Below are 20,040 nucleotides of genomic sequence, written 5' to 3'. Positions count from 1 at the left end.
AGTGCGGGGGGGGGGGGGGGGAACTTAAGAGAGGTAAGGATAAGTTTAAAAAAAAAAGTTGGTGTCATCTATGGTTTGTAGGTCTCAGTTGTTAGAAAGTTTTTTAAATTAGGATAGTATAGAGAATGAGCTTATTAATTGTTTTGTTGTTGTGGTTGTTTGTTTTTCTTGTTAGACTGTATGTAACCTCTTTGAAGGTAGGGATCTTGTCTATGTCCTTTCTTGAGTTTCCCAGAAATTAGCTTGAGACCTGGCACCTGGTGGGCTCTCAACAAATATTTTTTGAATAAATGGGTGACTATATGGAACAATGAATCAGTGAACGAATGAAACAATGTTTTCATGACTTCTTTTTGTGCCACTATTATATGATTTATGTCAGTTATATCTTAGATTAAAAGTATTTTGCTTTGGTTATGAAGCTCAGAGTGCATACATAATATTAAATAAAACAAATGAAAGAACTATTACATAAAAAAAGTAAAATTAAACTATTTATAAAAACGTGAAAACAATAAATAAGTAGATTTCACATATACTTATGAAAGGACGTTCTTATGAACGTGCTTTCCTGATTGTAAGAGATTCAAGTTACCTCAGTTCAGATTAAATTAATATATCCTAAATGATAAGAGGAATACTTACTGAAACTCAAATAATGGATTTTTAAATAGTTTTTATTCCTGCTTACTGGCATTAATTTTATTTTTAACCACTTTTAGGTAGCTCCTTAAAGTTGTTTAAAATCCGTTGCAAAGTAATTACTTAATCAAGAGTTATTTTTAATATCACATATAATTAGAGGCTGATTTAGATTATGTGACCTTTGAGTTACTGAATAGAATCAAATCTGTAAGATAATAATTCCATAGAATGTATTTTTAGCACAGAATTTAAGAATGTGAATTTTGGAGACAGACTCCATGAATTTTTAATCCTGGCTCTATTGTAGCCTAATAATGTGATCTTGGTCAAATTCTTTGAACCTCTCAATTGTACTTTTCTCACCTGCAAAACATAACACTGTTATCTAGTGTAAATGGTTATTGTGAGGGTTAAGAATCATGAAGAGTGTATATTCCAGTAACTACAGTGAACACCAAAACTGAGTGGCATGAAACAGCCGTTAAATTTGCTCATGGCATCTGTGGGTCTAGAATTTCAACAGTAGTTACCAGGGACTACTTAATCTCTAGTCTAGGATCTCTAGTCTAGTAGGGGGTGGGGTGGGGGGCTGGAACACCTGAGCCTTCTCAGGTATTTCTCTCTTCACGTGACCTCTCTAGCAAAGCCTTAAGGAAATGTATTTCTTCTATATGGGTTCACAGTTCCCAGAGCACATGTCCCAAGACAATGTTAGGAAGAAACCATGCTGTCCTTTTAAACTTAGTGTTTTAGTTTTCTCTCTTGGTAATACATAAATCAATCAATGTTATCTCATATCTGATGAAATTAGTGATGTGAGTTGATAATAAAGATCAGCAATTCCCAAACCTTGTTTCCAAGGTGAAACATAATTCATATTCAGGTCATATTCCTTTCCTAGTGATATAGATAATATCTCATTCTTGTGTAGCTTCACTCCTCTCCTTTCTTTCTCATTAAAGAAATTGAGATTCACATTAGCACAGATACAAGTTTGAATTAATTCTCAGTTGAAATTTACTTTTGTTAAAAAAGGTTAAATAATTTGTAAACTACATTATTTTATCAGTAGCCTTACTTGTGACAATTTACAACAGTGTTATAACAGTGGTTGAGAACTACTGATGCGGATCATGAAATAATATCTAATTACACGTTGAGGGAGAGATTATTTGCTAATATTCTACTACTTATCTTTTCCCAAATATATTATGTATATTTATATTGGCAGCAGCAGTTTGATATATTTTTCTTTCTTTGCCAAGATTGTATGTGTTATTTTCCTTTAACAAAGTAACAGCCTCTAATAAGTAAAAATTTACTGCGTATTTCAAGGTACAGTTTAAATGTCACCTACAAGCATTTCCTAAGTATTAGTCTCTTCTCTTTCTGAATAATCAACAATTTTTTTTCATGAAATCCCACAGTTTTGATTCTAAGAAGCAAGGTTTTCCACATTACAGCATCTTGGGAAGAGAGATAATTCTTACTGTTAAATACTTATCATTGTGTAATAGTAGTATTTTTTGTTTAGTGATATGTGAAATAATGGTATATATTATAATTGAAAGTAACTTAGATGTAACGAAATAGAATACAATGGATGTATATTTTATTAAGGTATGTTACCCTGTGTTATGCTGTGTTATATATTTTACCTATCTGTTTGTCTTTCTAGAATGACTTTCTTGAGGTCCTATTTGTACCCACAGACTCTATAACAATTTCACACTGTGTAATAATTAAAATAAATTCTCATGTATGTAATATATACAACCATTTAATCAATATTAGCTTCTTAAATAAGAATATATTCGTAACCCCAAAGGAGCAAGATTTTAAAAAAAAAACAAGCTAATTATGAATAATTTATCTTCCTGTTTAAAATGCTGATGTATTTTGGGTAGCCTTGGTTTTGCTTTGAGAGTTAAGACTTGGTCTAAAGAATCTATCTGACCTTTTAGATCTGGTGACTTTTATGTTTTGGTCCATCTTTAAAACCTGCTGCTTTCGAAGCTGGCAATATATTAGGAACAAATTACCATAAACTTAGCAGCTTAAAACAACACACATTTACTATCTCGCAATTTCTGTTATTCAAGAGTGTCAGCATGTGTACTCTGCTTAGAGTCTAAAGCTATAGTAAGGCTGTTGACTGGGCTATGGTCTTATCTGGAGGCTCAACTGAGGAAGAATCTGATTCCAAGTTCAGTGAGGTTGTCAGCAGAATTCATTTCTTTGTGACTGGATGCCACCCAAAGTTCCTAGATGGGACCCACAGTTTCTAAATACAGCTTGCTGTTCCTGGCCACATGGGCTTCTCATCATGGCTGCTTACTTCATCAAGCTAGCAAAGATAACCTCTAAAGCAAATTGACTAGCTGTGTGGTCTTGCTAATGATATCATGGGAGTGACATTCCATCACCTTGCCATCTCATCCTCTTGATTAGGAGCAAAGGCATGAACAACACCAAGGTGGGGATTATGAGGTACCACCTTACAATCAGTTTTCCACCCCAACAGTTGTTTCTGAAGTACCTCCATGGTGCATAATTGGAAAACTATATTGCCTTAGAGAATATTGTCTCTATATAACTTTTTTTTTTTTTAACTTGGGCTTTGAGTCTCCTTTAATACTAAATATTGTCCTTAAGGGGGAATATACTTATGCTTTATTATCAGTTTTAATGCCTACCTAATGAAGAAAAATGACCCTCCAGGAAGGTTTCAGCATTATGTCTCAAAATACAGATCCTGAAACACTTGTACCATGAGGAAGGTTAGTGTTCCAATTAAGTGTGGAAACTGTATGCTATATAATCCTTGTAAAGAAGCATATTTTCATTACTATATGAAAAACCTTTCACTCAAGAAATCTTATTGAATTGCATTTAATCCACAGTTTCCAAACTTATTTGACTAGAGGACCTTTATATCACTCAACATTAAACATTTTGCAGAATTGGTGTTCCATGTTGGGAAATGCAAACATATAAATAAAAGATTATAGATGAATATTCCCTGTCTATTTTAGAATGGAAGTTTGATTATTTCATTTTAATAGTGGTGAAAATGAAGACACCATCAAATTGGGATAACTACAGTTTGCAAAGAACTGTCATATTTAAACCTCTCAATAATCTGTGAGACATCACAGTTAATCTCTTTTTATAAATATAAGGAAATGAGGCCTTGCCCAAGTCATAAATTTAATAAGGAGTGAAACCAATACTTTAACATAGGTTTCATGGCTCTAGCTATAAAATTCTTTCTGTCACAACACACTGTTACCTTAAAGTGCTTTCAAGTTAAAAATGAGGATGTTGAGGGGCACCTGGGGGCTCAGTCATTTAAGCATCTGACTTCAGCTCAGGTCATGATCTCACAGTTTGTGAGTTCAAGCCCCATGTCGGGCTGTGTGCTGACAGCACTTGGGAATCTGTGACTCCCTCTCTCTTCCCCTCCCCCATTCATGCTCTGTCTCTCTCAAAAAATAAATGTTAAAAAATAATTTTAAAAAATGAGGATGTTGCAGAATANAACACCCTCAAGGTCCATCCATGTTGCAGAATACTTTTATATAACATATGATTTAATTGCAAAACCTCTGTTAATCTAAAGTAATGAAAACAATGACATAAACAGTTAATAAACTCTTGCATTTATTTAATGACTAAGAAAAAAATGTAATAAATAGAATATCTGAACTGTTTTTCTCTATGTATTGAACACGCAACACACACAGACACATAAACACACAATATTGGATTAGTTTGTATTTTACAGTAGAGGTAAGCGAAGGAGAAAATCTTAGCCTTAAATGTAAGTCTTTGATTACTGTTTCTAATTAGGTTTCATATTTAAGTGTGTTTAAATTGCTCTAACATTCAATGTCAGAGTTGCACTGAGTTTAGTGTGCTTTTTGTGTGACTTCTTAACTGAAGCACTGATTTTCTCTGCATAATGCTGACAAGTGATAGTCCAACCTTTTCTTTGAATTTTAAGAAGTTGCAAAGATAGTACACAGAGACCCCATGTGCCCTTCACCTGGTTTCTTTCAGTGATTGCATCTTGTATTAAGTATAGTACAATATCAAAACTGAGAAATTGACATCAACTTATATATTCATATTGATTTATGACATCACATATATGGATTTATAAACCCCTGCTATTATAAAGATACAGAGCTACTGCACTACCCCAAAGATCTTCGTTATGCTACCCCTTTATAATAACATTTCTCCCTCCCCATGCTTATTCCTAGCCTCTACTAAGAACTGATTTATTTTTCATCTCTATAATTTTATCTTTTAGACAATATTGTATGAATGAAGTCATATGGTATGTAACATTTTGTGACTTTTTTTCCCCCAGTCTACATATTGCCCTTGAAGTCCATCTATGTTCTATGTATCAATAGTATTTTCCTTTTTATTACTGACTAGTATTCAATGGTATGGATATACCACAGTTTGTTTGGTCATTTGCCTATTGAAAGATATTTTCGTTGTTTCTACTTTTTGGCTATTACAAATAAAGATATCCTTATTGGTGACATTTCTCTTCATATAAAGAATTTAGCCTTTTACCATTAAGTATGATCTTAGCAATAGTTTTTTTGGTGGATGTCCTTTATTTATTTGAGCAAGTTCTCCTCTATTCCTTGTTTTTTGAGAGTTTTTTTTATCATGAATTTTTTTCTTCTGCATCAGTGTGATTTTTCTCTTTTAATTTGTGAATGTAACAGGTTGCATTGATTTTCAATATTCAACCAGCCTTGCCTTCCAGAAATAAAGCCCATTTGGTCAGAGTGCATAATAGTTATTATATATTGCTGAATTTTGTTTGCTAATATTTTGTTAAGTATTTTTCTGTTCATAAGGCACTGGTCTGCATTTTTGTTGTTGTTGTTGTTTGCCATTTTCTTTAATGTATTCTGTTCCCTCTGATTTTTGTTTTTCTGTTTTCTTTTTCTTGCCTTCCAATGGATTATTTGAACATTTATTTTAAGAATTGCATTTGATTCATCTGTAATGTTTTTGAGTGTATTTCTTTGCAAAGATATATTATTGTGGTTGTTCTAAGTAATATATATGCACAACTTATTACATCCTACTGGTGTTTACATTTTACTAGAGTGAAGTGTAGAAACCTTGCATACTTTAGGTTCTTTGACCTTTCCCTGTTTCTTATGTAATTTTCTTAAATATTTTTTCTATATATGTCAAAAAGCACATCAAACAATGTACACTCTTTGCTTCAGACACAAATATAATTTAGAAAGTTCAAGAGGAAAAGGGAAGTCTATTGTACTTAACCATATTTTTGCTTACTATATTCTTTATTCCTTCCAGTATTTCTAGGTTCCTTCTTTTTTTATTTTTGTTTCCAGAACTTTCTTTAGTCATCTTTTAGGATAGATCTGCTGGTAACAAATCCTCTTAGTTTTCTTTTGTCTGAGAATTTCTTTATTTCTCATTCATTTCTAAGACATACCTTACCATATTTAGAATTCAGGGTCGACATTCTTGTATTTGAACAATTAAGTGTTCCATTTTCTTCTGGCCTCCAAGGTTTCTGATCAGAAATCCACTGTCATTCAAATTGTTTTCCCTCTTTAGGGAAGGTGCTGTTTTTCTCTTGCTCCTTTCAAGACCATTTGTCTTTAGTTTTTAGTTTGATGAATGTGTCTTGCTGCAGATTTCTTTGTGTATTTCTTGTATGAGGGCTTTTGTAGTTTTTTGAATCAGTAGGCTTAGCTTACACATTTTGCAAATTTGAATTTTTCAGTCACTATTTCTTCAAATACTTTTTCGACTTTAGCTTCTTTTTCTTCTCCTTCTGGGAGAAGAAAAAGAACTGGGACTATAATGACATGAATATTAGATCTTTTGTCATAATCCCTCAAGCCTCTACAGACTTGCTTATTTTATTTTGTTTATTTTATTTATTTTTTTCTATTTTACTTTACTTTATTTTCTATTTTATTTTTTTAGCCTACTTTATGTTTTTCAGATTGGGTGATTTCTGTGGTTCTATTTTCAAGTTTATTGAGTTGTTCCTCTGTTTTCTGTGTTCTGTACTTGAGCTAATCCATTTGCTTTTTAAATTTCAGTTATTTTTCAGCTCTAAAATTTTCATTAGGTACTTTTTTATTTTTTAAATGTTTTTATTTATTTCTGAGAGAGAGAGAGAGAGACAGTGTGAGCAAGGGAGGGTCAGAGAGAGAGGGAGACATAGAATCTGAAGCAGGCTTCAGGCTCTGAGCTGGCAGCACAGAGCCCGATGCGGGGCTCAAACCCATGAACTGTGAGATCATGACCTGAGCCAAAGTCAGATGCCCAACTGACTGAGCCACCCAGGCACCCCCATTAGGTACTTACTTATGTCTTCTGTTTCTTGTTCTAGAACTGGAAAGCCCAGCAATACATTTTTATGCTGTTACTAAGGGAAGAATATTTTATTATCTTAGTTCTGTCCTTTGAAGCTATACAAAATAAGAATATTAGGTGATAAATATTATTATCTAAATACTAATAGGTCTAGTAGCTTAGGACTATTTTGTATATGATTAACATTGATTACTGTTTATTTATTTATTTATTTAAATGTTTATTTTTGAGAGAGAGAGTGAGCAGGGAAGGAGCAAAGAGAGAAGGAGACACAGAATCCGAAGCAGGCTCAAGGTTCTGAGCTGTCAGCACAGAGCCCAACGCGGGGCTCGAACCCACGAACTGTGGGATCTTGACCTGAGCTAAAGTTAGACGCTCAATCGACTGAGCCACCCAGGCGCTCCATGATTACTGTACTACTTCTTTAATAATCTTAATTTTTACTCCTTCAACAAATGTCTACTGAGTGTCTACCATTTTTCTTTGGTTTCAAATGCTTAAACAGCTTGTGCACTTTATTTACTAAGGAAAGAACTTCATTTCTGCTTTTTTGGCAGTTGCAGGCCTTGAGAGATAGAGACATTGTGAGCTGGCTTCTCATACCTTCCCAAAAAACAGCCAAGAATTTTCATTTATGGCTTCCTCACTTTATTTAGTCCAGTTTGGAGATTTATCGATGCTTGGTGTGGGGCATATTGTATTTTGAAAGGGTTTTCTGAGAAAGAAATACTTTCAACTTTCGGGTAGCCATAAAATTATAATTGTCAATTTGTGCCATGGGAAAGATTGGGAAGCCCTTCTCTATTTTGTCAACTAAAGAATATCTTTCCCCTGCAAAGTGAATTTTGTGTATATTAGAACAATTTCATCATCCTTCCCAAAGAAAATTATTAAGAAAATTATCTCCAGTGGTTCTCAAACGTTATTGAGATCGTAATCACCTGGTAGGTTATTAAGAAACAGATTGCTAGGCCTTAGCTACAGAATTCCTGATTAATTAAGTCTTGATTGGCGCTCAAGAATTTGCATTTCTAACAAGTTCCCAGGTGATGTTGATTATACTATTGAGGGGATTTCATTCTGGGAACTATTCGTCTACACACAATCTTTTTACTGCCTTGTCTCTCTTTGATTCTCTAGTTCAAACGGATTTTGATTTTCATCATTCTATCCAGAGTGCTTTCTCTAACATTCTTCCTGATCTTCATGTTGCCGAATCAAATGCACCCCTGTTCCTTAGCTGCTATATAGAAACCATTCACCATAGTTGCTTTCTCCTCCTGCTGAGGAAACTCTCTCCTATTTGGTTTGGAGAACTTCATCTGCCTCCCTCCTTTTCTTTCTTGCTTGCTCTTTCTCAGCCTCTTTTTCTCTCAAATCAAACTCTCAATGTTAGAATTCAGTCGGGGTCATCCTCATACCTTACTTTCCATTCTGTTCCTAAATGGTCTACTTATTCCGATCTGTGTACTAATAATTATGTACTAATTATGTACATAATTTATGTCTACAGCTCAGACCTTCTTTGTTAAAGCTTAACAAATTGAATTTTTGTATGTCCATTTGAATATTTTATAGGTATTTTGAATAATATATCCAAAATTAATTTCCATATTTAATAAATAAGATGTATATTTTTATCATTTTAGTATCTGTGAATTCTATAGTCAATAACACTTTAGATTCTATGAAATAGAGTAATTCTTTCTTACTCTTTCCTAATAAAAAATGCTTTTCTTTCAGTTTTCTCCATCTCATAAGTAGTCTTTCCTTCCATTCAGTTGTTAATGCCAAAAATGTGGGAATTATCCTTGACTCATTACTGTTTCTTAATTTTTTTAAAGTAACCTCTGTACCCAACATAGGCTCCAACTCACGACCCGGAGATCAAGAGTCTCATGCCATACTGAGTGAGCCAGCCAGGTGCCTCTCTTCAGTCTTTCTCAATACTCTTATTTCTAAATCCAAAACATCCCTCAGTCCCTTCTTCTCTCACCTTATCCATTGCCATTACCTTTGTTCAAGTCATAATTACCTGCCCGATGTATTATTGCAAATGCCTATTAATTCTTGGTGTTTTTCAACCCAATGAGTTAGTACTTAGATTTATTTGTTTTAAATGTAAATCAGTTCACATCACCAGCTTGCTCAAAATCCTTCAGTGAATGAGATTCATCATCTTTAATAAGCATGCAAAGGCCTCTCTAAGCTGGATTGTGCTGCCTCACCTCACTTAGCATCTCTTTGGTTCAGACACACTAGTGTTCCATCAGTTCTAAGCTACCATGTTGTTGCTTCTTCCTGGAATGCTCTTTCTTCTACTTTCCATCTGTCTATCACCTTATTTGTCCTTTAGGCCCCGTATTTCGTTTCTCATTTTAAACATCACTTCTTTAGAGGTGTTTGCTGAGCCCAAAATCTAAGTTAGATCCCATTATATACTCTTTTGTGGTGTTGATAGTTCTGCCCTTTGCACGTATTATACTCTCCTGTATGACACTCAGGATTTATTTATTGTCTTTACCTCCACCCTGTTCTATGTCTCATTGTTTTACTCTTTCTGCTAGAATTTAGTGAAATATGTGGTAAATGGAAGGTGTTTAGTAAATATTTTTAAGTAAGACAAAGTACAACCAGAGCTTAAAAAGATATATGTGCACATATAGACTAAAAAGATTTTTTTTTTCCCAAATGCAAGGCAAATAAGGAACATGTACATCTGGGAAATGGAAAACCTTTTTTTAGTTGCCAGTTACATACGTAGTCTGACAAAAATTGTTTTAAAAGCAAATTTATTTTTTATGAGTTCCATTTCTGCAAAAAAGTTGAAATGTTATTTCCAAGTAATTTTAAATAATTTGTGATATTTAAGTAAAGATTTTTTTTTTCCTAATAGAAATTGAGTGACTCTGTTTTGTCATTTTCCTACAATATTAACCTTTTGTGTAACCTTTTCTTCTTTTTTTAACCCCCCCCAAAAAAAATCTTTTAGGAGGTTTCAGCATTATAAAGAATATCCTACTACATTCCAGGAACAACATTTAATTACTCGGCTTTTTGTTGCAGTGGTTATTGGCAAACCACTGTTTAATTTTTAAAATGGTCCTTAATCTTTGCTCATGTCTATGGGAAAAAAATAGCCTGAGTAACAGACACAGTGGATAGTTTTTTTTTCTTTTTTGGAATATATTCTTTTTTTCATTTCTATTCCTGTTTATTGTTAGCCTTTCCTCTTCTTGCAGAAACTTTCCCCCCGTAGGACCCATCCAGAGTACATACACTTTATATTCTGCATTCTATCAATTTTACCACTCATTTGGAATCTTAGCTTTCTCTTGGTTTGTGTAGCGAGTGCCGCAAAGTTCTTGAAACCAGAGAGGATCACACAATTAACAATGTTTATAATGTCGTTGTCTGTCCTTTCTTTCGCCGTCTCCTTTACTGCACTCTTTGTCTGTCTGACTCTCACAGGAGACATGGATTACAACTGGCTGGACCATACGTCTTGGCATAGCAGTGAGGCATCCTCAATGTCTTTGGTGAGACATGTGGAGCCTTACTATTTAATTTTCGTTTTTCATTTCACTTTTCCTTTTTGATTTACACCTTTGCATGTTTTCTTTTTGTATCTTTTTTTTTTTTTCTTTTTATCCCACACCTGTAGGGGACAGTCAAAAGGGAAAAAGAAAAACTAGTGAGCAGGCAGTTTTGTCGGACTCTAACACCAGGTCTGAGAGACAAAAGAAAATGATGTACTTTGGTGGCCACTCTTTGGAAGAGGATTTGGAATGGTCTGAGCCTCAGATTAAGGACTCTGGGGTAGATACCTGTAGTAGCACGACCCTTAACGAGGAGCATAGCCATAGTGATAAGGTACTGAGATTGTGGAGCCTGCCTTTTAACCTGCTCATTTGGTCTTCGTTTGCTCTCTGTCACTCATTCAAACAGAACGTAATAAAAAGACAGGGCATTTCAAGGGTCAATGTAGCATTTCTTAAGGTGCAGAAAAGAAAAACAAAACCCAAACAAACAAACAAACCAAAATACTTCTCACTTGCTTTGCTGTTTCGGTTGTTTGACGGCATACCAAAAAACAAGTAAATGAAATAAAAAATTAGGATCAAAGGAATGCTTTGTCTACGGTCGCATGAGAGAACTTTGTGATGTTTTTATAAACCACAAATACGAAGAATTTTTGGATTGGCTTATCTGATTGCTTGCATATATTTTCCTTGGGATGAAAATGAAATTATTAATAGTTTCAATCCCATGCAAAAGGGAGATAATTGGGTCTGTTTGCACAGAAAAAGTTGTTTTTCTTTTTTCCCTTTCACTGTCATTTTGCTCTTTTGTTTTATTGTCATAGCATTTTAATGTAGTGTTAAATAGTAGTAGAACCATTGCCATCTGCTTTGGTATTTATTATTTTTGCTTTTAGTATAGTGAGACTTTTGAAATCTTTTTACCATAGAGATGTGATTGATTGGAACTTGTCTTCTGCCTGCCAAATTCTGCATGAAGATGTGCATGTCACTCTTAGGTAACTGTGAAACTGTGATTACACAAACCATTTACTTTGTTGTTTGACATAAAATTCATAATCGATGGTGTCAAGATTCATAAAGGGTTTGGTTAAGCTTACTTAACAGTGGATACCATTGAATTAGCCAATGAAATTAATTTACTAAATAGATCAAACATCTGAAAGAATCTGTGAAGCTACGAAAACCGAGGTGTCAAGATTCATAAAGGGTTTGGTTAAGCTTACTTAACAGTGGATACCATTGAATTAGCCAATGAAATTAATTTACTAAATAGATCAAACATCTGAAAGAATCTGTGAAGCTACGAAAACCGAGGACTAAAAACTAGCCTTACCTTTCAATCGGATCTGTTTTCTCTCATGCAGATTCCATGAAAAAGTTACTGTTAGAATTCTCACCCGGAAACCTGTTTCAAAGAAGTCCTCATCATAGGTTCAAATTTCATGTTTTAATATAACTTTAGCTTTTACCTTTTACTGTAATTAAGGCTTTCAAAGTCTTCCAAAAATATTTGAAGATTAAAACATCATGTTTAAGTGAGTTTAGCTACATAGAATTTCAATCTATATTTTTTGTCTCATAAATTTTTAATTAATCTTCAGTGTGTAGATAGTTTTTATCTATCTTCAACATTTCTCAGATTCTATAGAACAATATAACTGCAGCAATGTGTGAGGGCACTGTAAGAATTTGAAGTGATTGGATTTTGGAAAATCTATACCTTATAAGCATAAGGTAGTACGTCCTTTAGATCCATGTTTTGAATAAAACTGGTTTGTGTAATCATCACACTTTGGAAATCAGGAATTCAGAGAGATGTACAACAAGGGGTCCTTTATCAAAAAAGAACATTAATTTCTTTGTTTTTTGATGCGATATGTCAGCACCCTGTGACGTGGCAGCCATCTAAAGATGGAGATCGTTTAATTGGTCGTATTTTGTTAAATAAGCGTCTAAAAGATGGAAGCGTTCCTCGCGATTCAGGAGCAATGCTTGGCTTGAAGGTATGTGATGGACTATGTGAGGTTTGGGCTCTCTACTCCTTTATAGATTTATGAGAAAAGCAAAAGACATAGTAACTCTTTCCAACCTAATACTTAGTGTTTTTACCTCATTTTCAAGAATTCCCAAGTATTTGCACTTTTAACTAAAATTTTTTCATGTTCCAAGTATTATTTGTTATCCAGTCAACATAGAATTTCTTGGTCAATACTAGAAATTTATTGATAGACCCCCTTTTAGAAGGGTCTTCAAAATGCATTCTTTGCTAATAAATTCCTTTCTCTTATGTTTTTAATACCCTCCCTTTGCCTCTGAAAACTTACATCATTATATACATTATCAATGTGCCTAAAAGATTACTAACTAATGAAATTTTACTATATTATCATAACCATTGTCAAATATTTGTCAAACAAATATTTATATGATTATGATATTTGAAATCTGTAACTAGAAATGTTAATATAGGGGCACCTGGGTAGCTCAGTTGGTTTCGTGTCCAGCTCTTGATATCAGCTCAGGTTATGATCCCATGGTTTATGAGCTCAAGCCCCGTGTCAGGCTCTGCACTGACAGTGTGGGGCCTGCTTTGGATTCTCTCCCTGTCTCTGCCCCTCCCCTGCTCTCTCTCTCTCTCAAAATAAATCAATAAACTTGAAAAAATGTTAATATAATTATATAGTACTGTAATAACTTGTTTTTAAAAATGATAGAGATAATTCTTTGACATAAATTACAAATTATTAAATTTTTTCCAAGGTATGTAGTTTTATTTTACAAATAATAGATTAAATTGTGAAAATCTTAGAATATGTCAAAAGAGTCTACATGTATTTAGTTCCTAATAACATTATATTTTTAAAAATTATTTTTAGAATATTATTATTTTAAAAGCTACAAATTGTCGAGTTATTTTTTACTTGGATCTGCAACTCTGTTCCTTTGAACAATATGCTTGTTTTAACACTTTCCTCTTTTAAACAGGTTGTAGGAGGAAAGATGACTGAATCAGGTCGGCTTTGTGCATTTATTACCAAAGTAAAAAAAGGAAGTTTAGCTGATACTGTAGGACATCTTAGACCAGGTAGGTTTCTGTCTTTGATTATTTACATTTAAACTGTTAAACTCACATGGTTATAAAAGAATTATCCTCGGTTAGAAGTGATTTGACCAAAAACAAAGGCTTATTTAGCTTAAATACAAATCTTTATTCATTAACGGAAACAATTATTTCTTGAGTCACATTAGATAAAAAGATTCTTATTTTACTGATATTATTTTTTTGCTGATGGACATTCTTATTGTGTATCTAGTATTATTTTGCTTCATGTAAGCCCTAACTTTTCTTTTGAAAAAAATTCCAACAGTTTAGGAAACAAACTTTATGGATAAATACATATTTCCTAAAAGTGTTACTCCTTATATCTTTGGTAATGGATACTATTGGAGAGGTCCTTTGAGTGCCTTAGAGAAGATATAAGATGTTAAGTATTAAGCTTTTTATAAGAAACTTTAGATAAGGTGCTTAATTGCATATATATTGAGAAACCTAGAATATAGTCATCAAGTTTTCAAAGAGAGAACGGATTTTAATAGTTTCTAGAATTAGATAGTTTCCAGAATTAGATTCCTAGTAAGAGACCACCGAGGTAACTTTTATGTAATTTTTATTCCCCAATCCCTTTGTCCTTATGCGTAAAAATACTAATCATCCTCATCATCAAATTTGATGCCAGTGGCAGTCCTCAGTGGGTCTTACTCCACCATGGTGACTGTAGTCTATGGAGTTCATTATGGTTTAAGATTGTTTTTGTTCCGAGTGTATTTTATGGGATTAGTTTTTCTTTCTAAGATTATCGTTCCTGGAATACACTATAGGTGATGAAGTATTGGAATGGAATGGGAGGTTGTTGCAAGGGGCCACGTTTGAGGACGTGTATAACATCATTCTGGAGTCCAAGCCGGAACCACAAGTGGAACTTGTTGTTTCCAGACCTATCGGGTGAGTTGGGCTGCGTGCTTTCTACGTGTACCTTGTGAAGCTGACTACCATGAAAGAGCCTGTAGTGTGCAACCCAAAAATGCCTGATTGTTCTATAAAGATTATTGTCAAATTTCGAGGGCAGTGCTTCTTTTCTTTTTTACTAAAACAGCTCACCAAAAATCATGACATCGCTTTATCGTATCATGCTGGAACACACAGTTCATTATCAAAGAAGAAGAAATATTTAGGTGTTTATTATTTTTATTGTCTTAGTAGCTTAATAGATGACTAAAAGTCTGGTGGAAGAAGGAGACTGTAGTAACTTACTTTTATTTTTTTTTTTAAGAATTTTATTAAAAATTTTTTTTTTTCCATTTTACAAAGTGTTTATTTATTTTGAGAGAGAGAGAGAGAGGAGCACAAGTGGGAGAGGGACAGGAAGAGAGAGAGAGAATCCCGAGCAGAGTCCACACTGTAGTGCAGAGCCCAATGCAGGTCTCCATCTCATTTAACTGTGATATCACGACCCGAGCCGAAATCAGAAATCAAATGCTTAACTGACTGAACCATCCAGTTGCCCCAGTAACAATTAATTTTAAAAGAAAGTTTCCTGAACTGTGGTCCTCTATGTTGTGAAAATGAGGGTCAATGAATTTTATGTATTTTTTCAAAATGGAGATTTCAACATAGGAAAGAGAGGGCCTAAGGGCACCCCATTCTTTAATAGAAGGAACAGTTTAAGGGGCAACATGACACCTTTAAGGAAACAGACAAAAAATAAGCGAATACCAAAATACTCCTTGGTTTTTGTCATTTTTACTTTTAGATTAAATTAACAATTTCCAAAGGTTGGCAATCAATATCATCTTTTGTATATAGATTATGAAAATTACTCATTAAATATCACAGCAGTTTCCCTTATAGAAGCTTATATTCTAAGCCAGTGTAAATGATACACCTATAGCTAAGTAAAAGCAATAATAGATAGATAGATAGATAGATAGATAGATAGATAGATAGATAGATATAGATAGATACACTGACAGCAGCAAATTATTAAATACAAGCTTGGGGTAAGAGTATTCAAGGGTGAGGGCTATAGAAATTCTTTTTTGTTGTAAAATACTAATGCCATGTTTTCATTCAGTTAGGAAACATTTTCAGTATATTATTTTGGTTTATTTTTATGTTGGAGAAAATGACTTACATTGGTAACTTAGTTTTATTGAAATGTTCCTTTAAAAGTAGTGAATCTGGCACATGACATTATATCTATTTTCATTTTGTCTTTTCATAGTTTTGTCATATGATAAAACTGCAGTATATCAGCTTAGTGTATTAATCTATTTCTTGGTATTAGAGGATCTTCTCATCATATTTTTGTTTAATATCTTCAATATTGTTTTATTTGCTTTTCTAAATGATCTTAACCATTAAAATTTACCTCTCCTGGCAAATCTCAAACAAAAATTTATACATATTTGGTATAAATGCACTTACAGTTTTTAAGTCCTAATGAAAAACATGTTTGCATTTTTTCTCAATGGAGTTGTTACATTTAAAAAAATTCAGTCACAATCTGAATCTTTAAATATTTATCTTGGTTATATTTTATTTGCATTACAATGTTACTGAATAAGGAATAGAATAGAATTCAAATATATCATAAAACTAATCTTGAATAAAAAATTATTAGAATGGATAATCATGTAGTAATGCACATGGAAAATAAAGCCTATGTTTTTATAAATCTGCTATAAGTGCATATGACTATTCCTTTTTAAGTAATTGGGGTTAGCTCAGAATATTTTCATTAGCGATAAGGTACTACAGTTTGTTTTTTCTTTCTTTTTTTAAGTTTATTTATTTATTTTTGAGAGAGAAAGACAGACAGAGTGCGAGTTGGGGAGGGTCAGAGAGAGGGAGACACAGAATGTGAAGCAGACTCCAGACTCTGAGCTGTCAGCACAGAGTCTGACGCAGGGCTCGAACCCACAAACCATGTGATCATAACCTGAGTTGAAATCATATGCTTAACTGACTGAGCCACTCAGGCGCCCCCAGCTTGTTTTTTCTTCTTTATTTAATGCACAATTTTGTTCGTTTTACACTGTCCTGTTATATGTAGGTTGATAATAATAAAAATAGCAGTTGCATTAATATTTGAAACAATTTTTTGTTTTCTTATTCTATCATTTCAGAGATATCCCTAGAATACCTGATACCACACATGCGCAACTGGAGTCTAGTAAGTTTCATTTATTTTAGAAGAAAAGAATAATGTCATTTACCAGGGGTCAAATGAAGTATTTTATTAATTAACACAAACTGAATTTAATTAATTAACACAAAATAATAATGTCATTTACCAGGGGTCAAATGAAGTATTTTATTAATTAACACAAACTGAAATTAATTAATTAACACAAAATGAAATATAATAATCTTGTTATCAAATATATATAGTCATATATAAATGAAAAAATAGTATTGTTTCATACTATTGTGAGGTAAAGTACAAAATTGTATGATATTTTAAGAGTTTTTTAAATCACACTATCTTAAATACTACATGTTGTTAGATAGCTTTATTAAGGTATGGTACCATACACTGCATGTAAGTGCTTAAGGAGGTAAGTTTTGACATACAGATGAAACCGTCATCACAATATAAATAATGAACATACCCATCTCTCCACTTCTTCCTTCATTTCTTCTGATTTTAAAATTTACTACTTTTTTTTGAGAGAGAAAGAGGGCACAAGTGAGCGAGTGGCAGAGGGAGAATCCTACAAGCAGCAGAGAAAGAGAGAGAGAGAAAGAGAGAGAGAAACAAAAGTGGGGCTCACCCGGGACTCGTGTTTTACCCGAAGCACGGCTTGAACTCATACAGTGTGGGACTCGAACTCAGGAACTGTGAGATCATGACCTGAGTCGAAGTCAGATGCTTAACGACTGAGACACCCAGGTGCCCTAAAATTTACTGTTTTATAAACTAACTGTCAGTAAGTGAGGGGAATATTTGGGACAATCTACTGAATAATACTCTAATTTATATCTTTAGAAAATGGGAAAGTAGTTCTGATTTAACTTCAGGGTGGTAATGGAACAAGAGACATATCAGCTTACGTGATGTTAAACTCCTAAATGCTTTTTATTGTTTGTGTCTGAGTGTTATTTCAGATGTTAAAGAAATGAATTTTTTCCAGTGATCTGTTTCTTGATTGATTGAGAGTAAAGGATATTGTAAAAGAAGAGAGGAGGAGGTTTGCCATTTGAAATAAGATGATCAGGATAGACCATATTGAGAAGGAACGATTGGAGCAAAGAATTGAAAGAGTGGCTGTCTGGGGGAAAAGCTTTCCAGGTATAAGGATGGAGTCATGCTGTAGCTCTAAGGCAGGAGAGCCTAAGGTGCACTTAAGGAAAAGCAAGGAGGCCAGTGTTGCTGCACCAGAGTGAACAGGGGGAGGGAAGAAGGGTGGGGGGGAATGGCAGTCAAATTGTATAGACTTCATAAGCCTCCCTAAAGACTACTTTGTTTGGGGCTTTTGCTTTGAGGGCAGTCGGTAGCTACATAAAATGGTTTTGAGGAGAGATTAATGTTTTGAATCTGGCTACTATGTTGAAAATAGTTTAAATGAGTCAAAGATGAAAGCAGAGAGGGCAGTGAAGGAATTACTTTAATCTTTAGTATCTTATTTAGATACTTATACCATTGGAATCTTTAGTATCTTATTTGGTGGCTTAGGCGTTGGTAGTAGCAATGAAGGTGATGAGAAAGGATCAGATTCTACAATAATTAAGAATACACTATTAGGATCAGATTCTACAATAATTAAGAATATACTATTAGTGGCGCCAAGGTGGCTCAGTCAGTTAAGCGTCTGACTCTTGATCTGAGCTCAGGTCAGATCTCTTGGTTTGTGAGACTGAGCCCCATGCAGACTCAATCCCTCTGCACTGAGAGCCTGCTTGGGATTCTCTCTCTCTCTCTCTCTCTCTCTCTCTCTCTCTCTCTCTCTCTCTGCTATTGTTAGTTAAGTTTTGGGAGAGTCAAAAGTTATTGTGGATTTTTGACTGTGCAGGGGCTAGCATCCCAAACCCTCCAATCCGACTGTATTACTATAATGATAATTATTATATTATGTGATATCATCATCTTTATCATCATTGCTCCCATTTTACTGAATGCCCGGGATTGTGCTTGATATGTGTCTACATTATCACACTTACTTCTTACAAAAGTCCTATGAAATATGCACAATTTTTATTCACTTATGTAACATCACTCAGATATTGTATGAGCAGGGTGGAACCTTTTATCTTATTATAGCTATTTAAAAAGTCCCTAGTCTATAATTTTAAAATTGTTTCTAAGGAGAGAGGGGTCCTTTCTCAAATTAAATTAGAATCAGTCCTTTATCCTTTAAATGTTGAAGAATAGATTTCTCCAAGTCCCAATTATTAATCCTCTTAGTTACTGAATAAATTCTTCTCTTCATAATAGTTTTAATTTCCGTATGACTATTAAGTTTATATTATCACAATGATCTATCATCATTCCTTTATCCTTGGATGTTTAAATAATATGTTCTGTTAAGTGTCTTCTTCCTGTTACTTGAAGTTTAACATGTAGAAAACTGAGCTTATTTCTTACCATAAAGCCATCATTCTTTCCACTTCGAAATATTATATAAGGTATCACTGTTACTTCTGATCCCAAGAGGTAAAGTTTCCCCCTTCATTTTACACTGTATCCCTTTTAAAAGTGGTTTTATCCATTTATGCCTCCAATTTGGCAGGCACTTTACAGTTTGATTCCTTACACTAATATCTACTCGATATTTGGTCCCATCCCTGTATCCAGTTACCTGCTTTACATCCCCCTTGGATGTCTCAGAGGGTATCATGTTAGTTCTAATTAACTTCTCCACCCATTCCTTAAACACAGGACTTGCCCAGTGTTTCACATCCCAAGGAACATCAGCAGTGTCCTGTGCAGAGAACAAGACAGATACATGCAGGGTTTTCTTGATCTCGTGTCTAGTCACAAGGCTTGAAATCTTCACATTTCCCCCTTGATCTCTCATATCAAATTCGTTTCTGAGTCCTCATTTGTTTATTTTGGGGCATCACTGGAATTCTTTTTGTCCATTCTATTTTCACAACCGTTCCTATTATTATTTTACTGAATTCCACTTGTTTTGAGGTATTTTCCCTCTCTCTCAAATCAATCCACACTTTAAATAGGTAGTAAAGTCATCTTCTCCAAATGCAATTATTGCCTCACCCAGGAGAGAGTGAGGCAATAATAACTAATACTCAGTTAGTGCCAAAATGTGTAGCCTAGAATTCCAGGCACTTATTCCCTCACCATCCCATTAACTCCATTTGCATTCACTTTCTGAATCATCCCTTCCCCTCTGTAGAAATAAATTCATGTATGTAACCTCTGGGTACCAGGAC

The 20,040-nt window shown here is 33.9% G+C and overlaps 1 protein-coding gene across 24 annotated transcripts in view; it reads left to right on the top strand.

The window, feature by feature from the left end:
* The window catches only part of RIMS2 (regulating synaptic membrane exocytosis 2), a 598,980-nt gene that overhangs the window by 297,922 nt on the left and 281,018 nt on the right, over positions 1-20,040 (top strand). For 14 of the 24 annotated variants that reach the window (XM_077748268.1, XM_077748264.1, XM_077748250.1 and 11 more), the window contains 5 exons: positions 10,513-10,580; positions 12,470-12,589; positions 13,572-13,671; positions 14,466-14,589; positions 16,773-16,819. In XM_077748268.1, coding sequence (XP_077604394.1) covers positions 10,513-10,580; positions 12,470-12,589; positions 13,572-13,671; positions 14,466-14,589; positions 16,773-16,819 — 459 coding nt within the window. Of the gene's footprint in view, positions 1-10,512; positions 10,581-10,705; positions 10,915-12,469; positions 12,590-13,571; positions 13,672-14,465; positions 14,590-16,772; positions 16,820-20,040 lie in introns of all 24 variants that reach the window. The other 10 variants (XM_077748257.1, XM_077748267.1, XM_077748247.1 and 7 more) reach the window with 1 other exon arrangement.

The sequence above is a fragment of the Crocuta crocuta genome, unplaced genomic scaffold (assembly GCF_008692635.1).
Source record: "Crocuta crocuta isolate KB4526 unplaced genomic scaffold, BGI_CrCroc_1.0 scaffold39, whole genome shotgun sequence".
NCBI classification, from domain to species: domain Eukaryota; kingdom Metazoa; phylum Chordata; class Mammalia; order Carnivora; family Hyaenidae; genus Crocuta; species Crocuta crocuta.
This window is presented reverse-complemented; position numbering and strand designations above follow the sequence as displayed.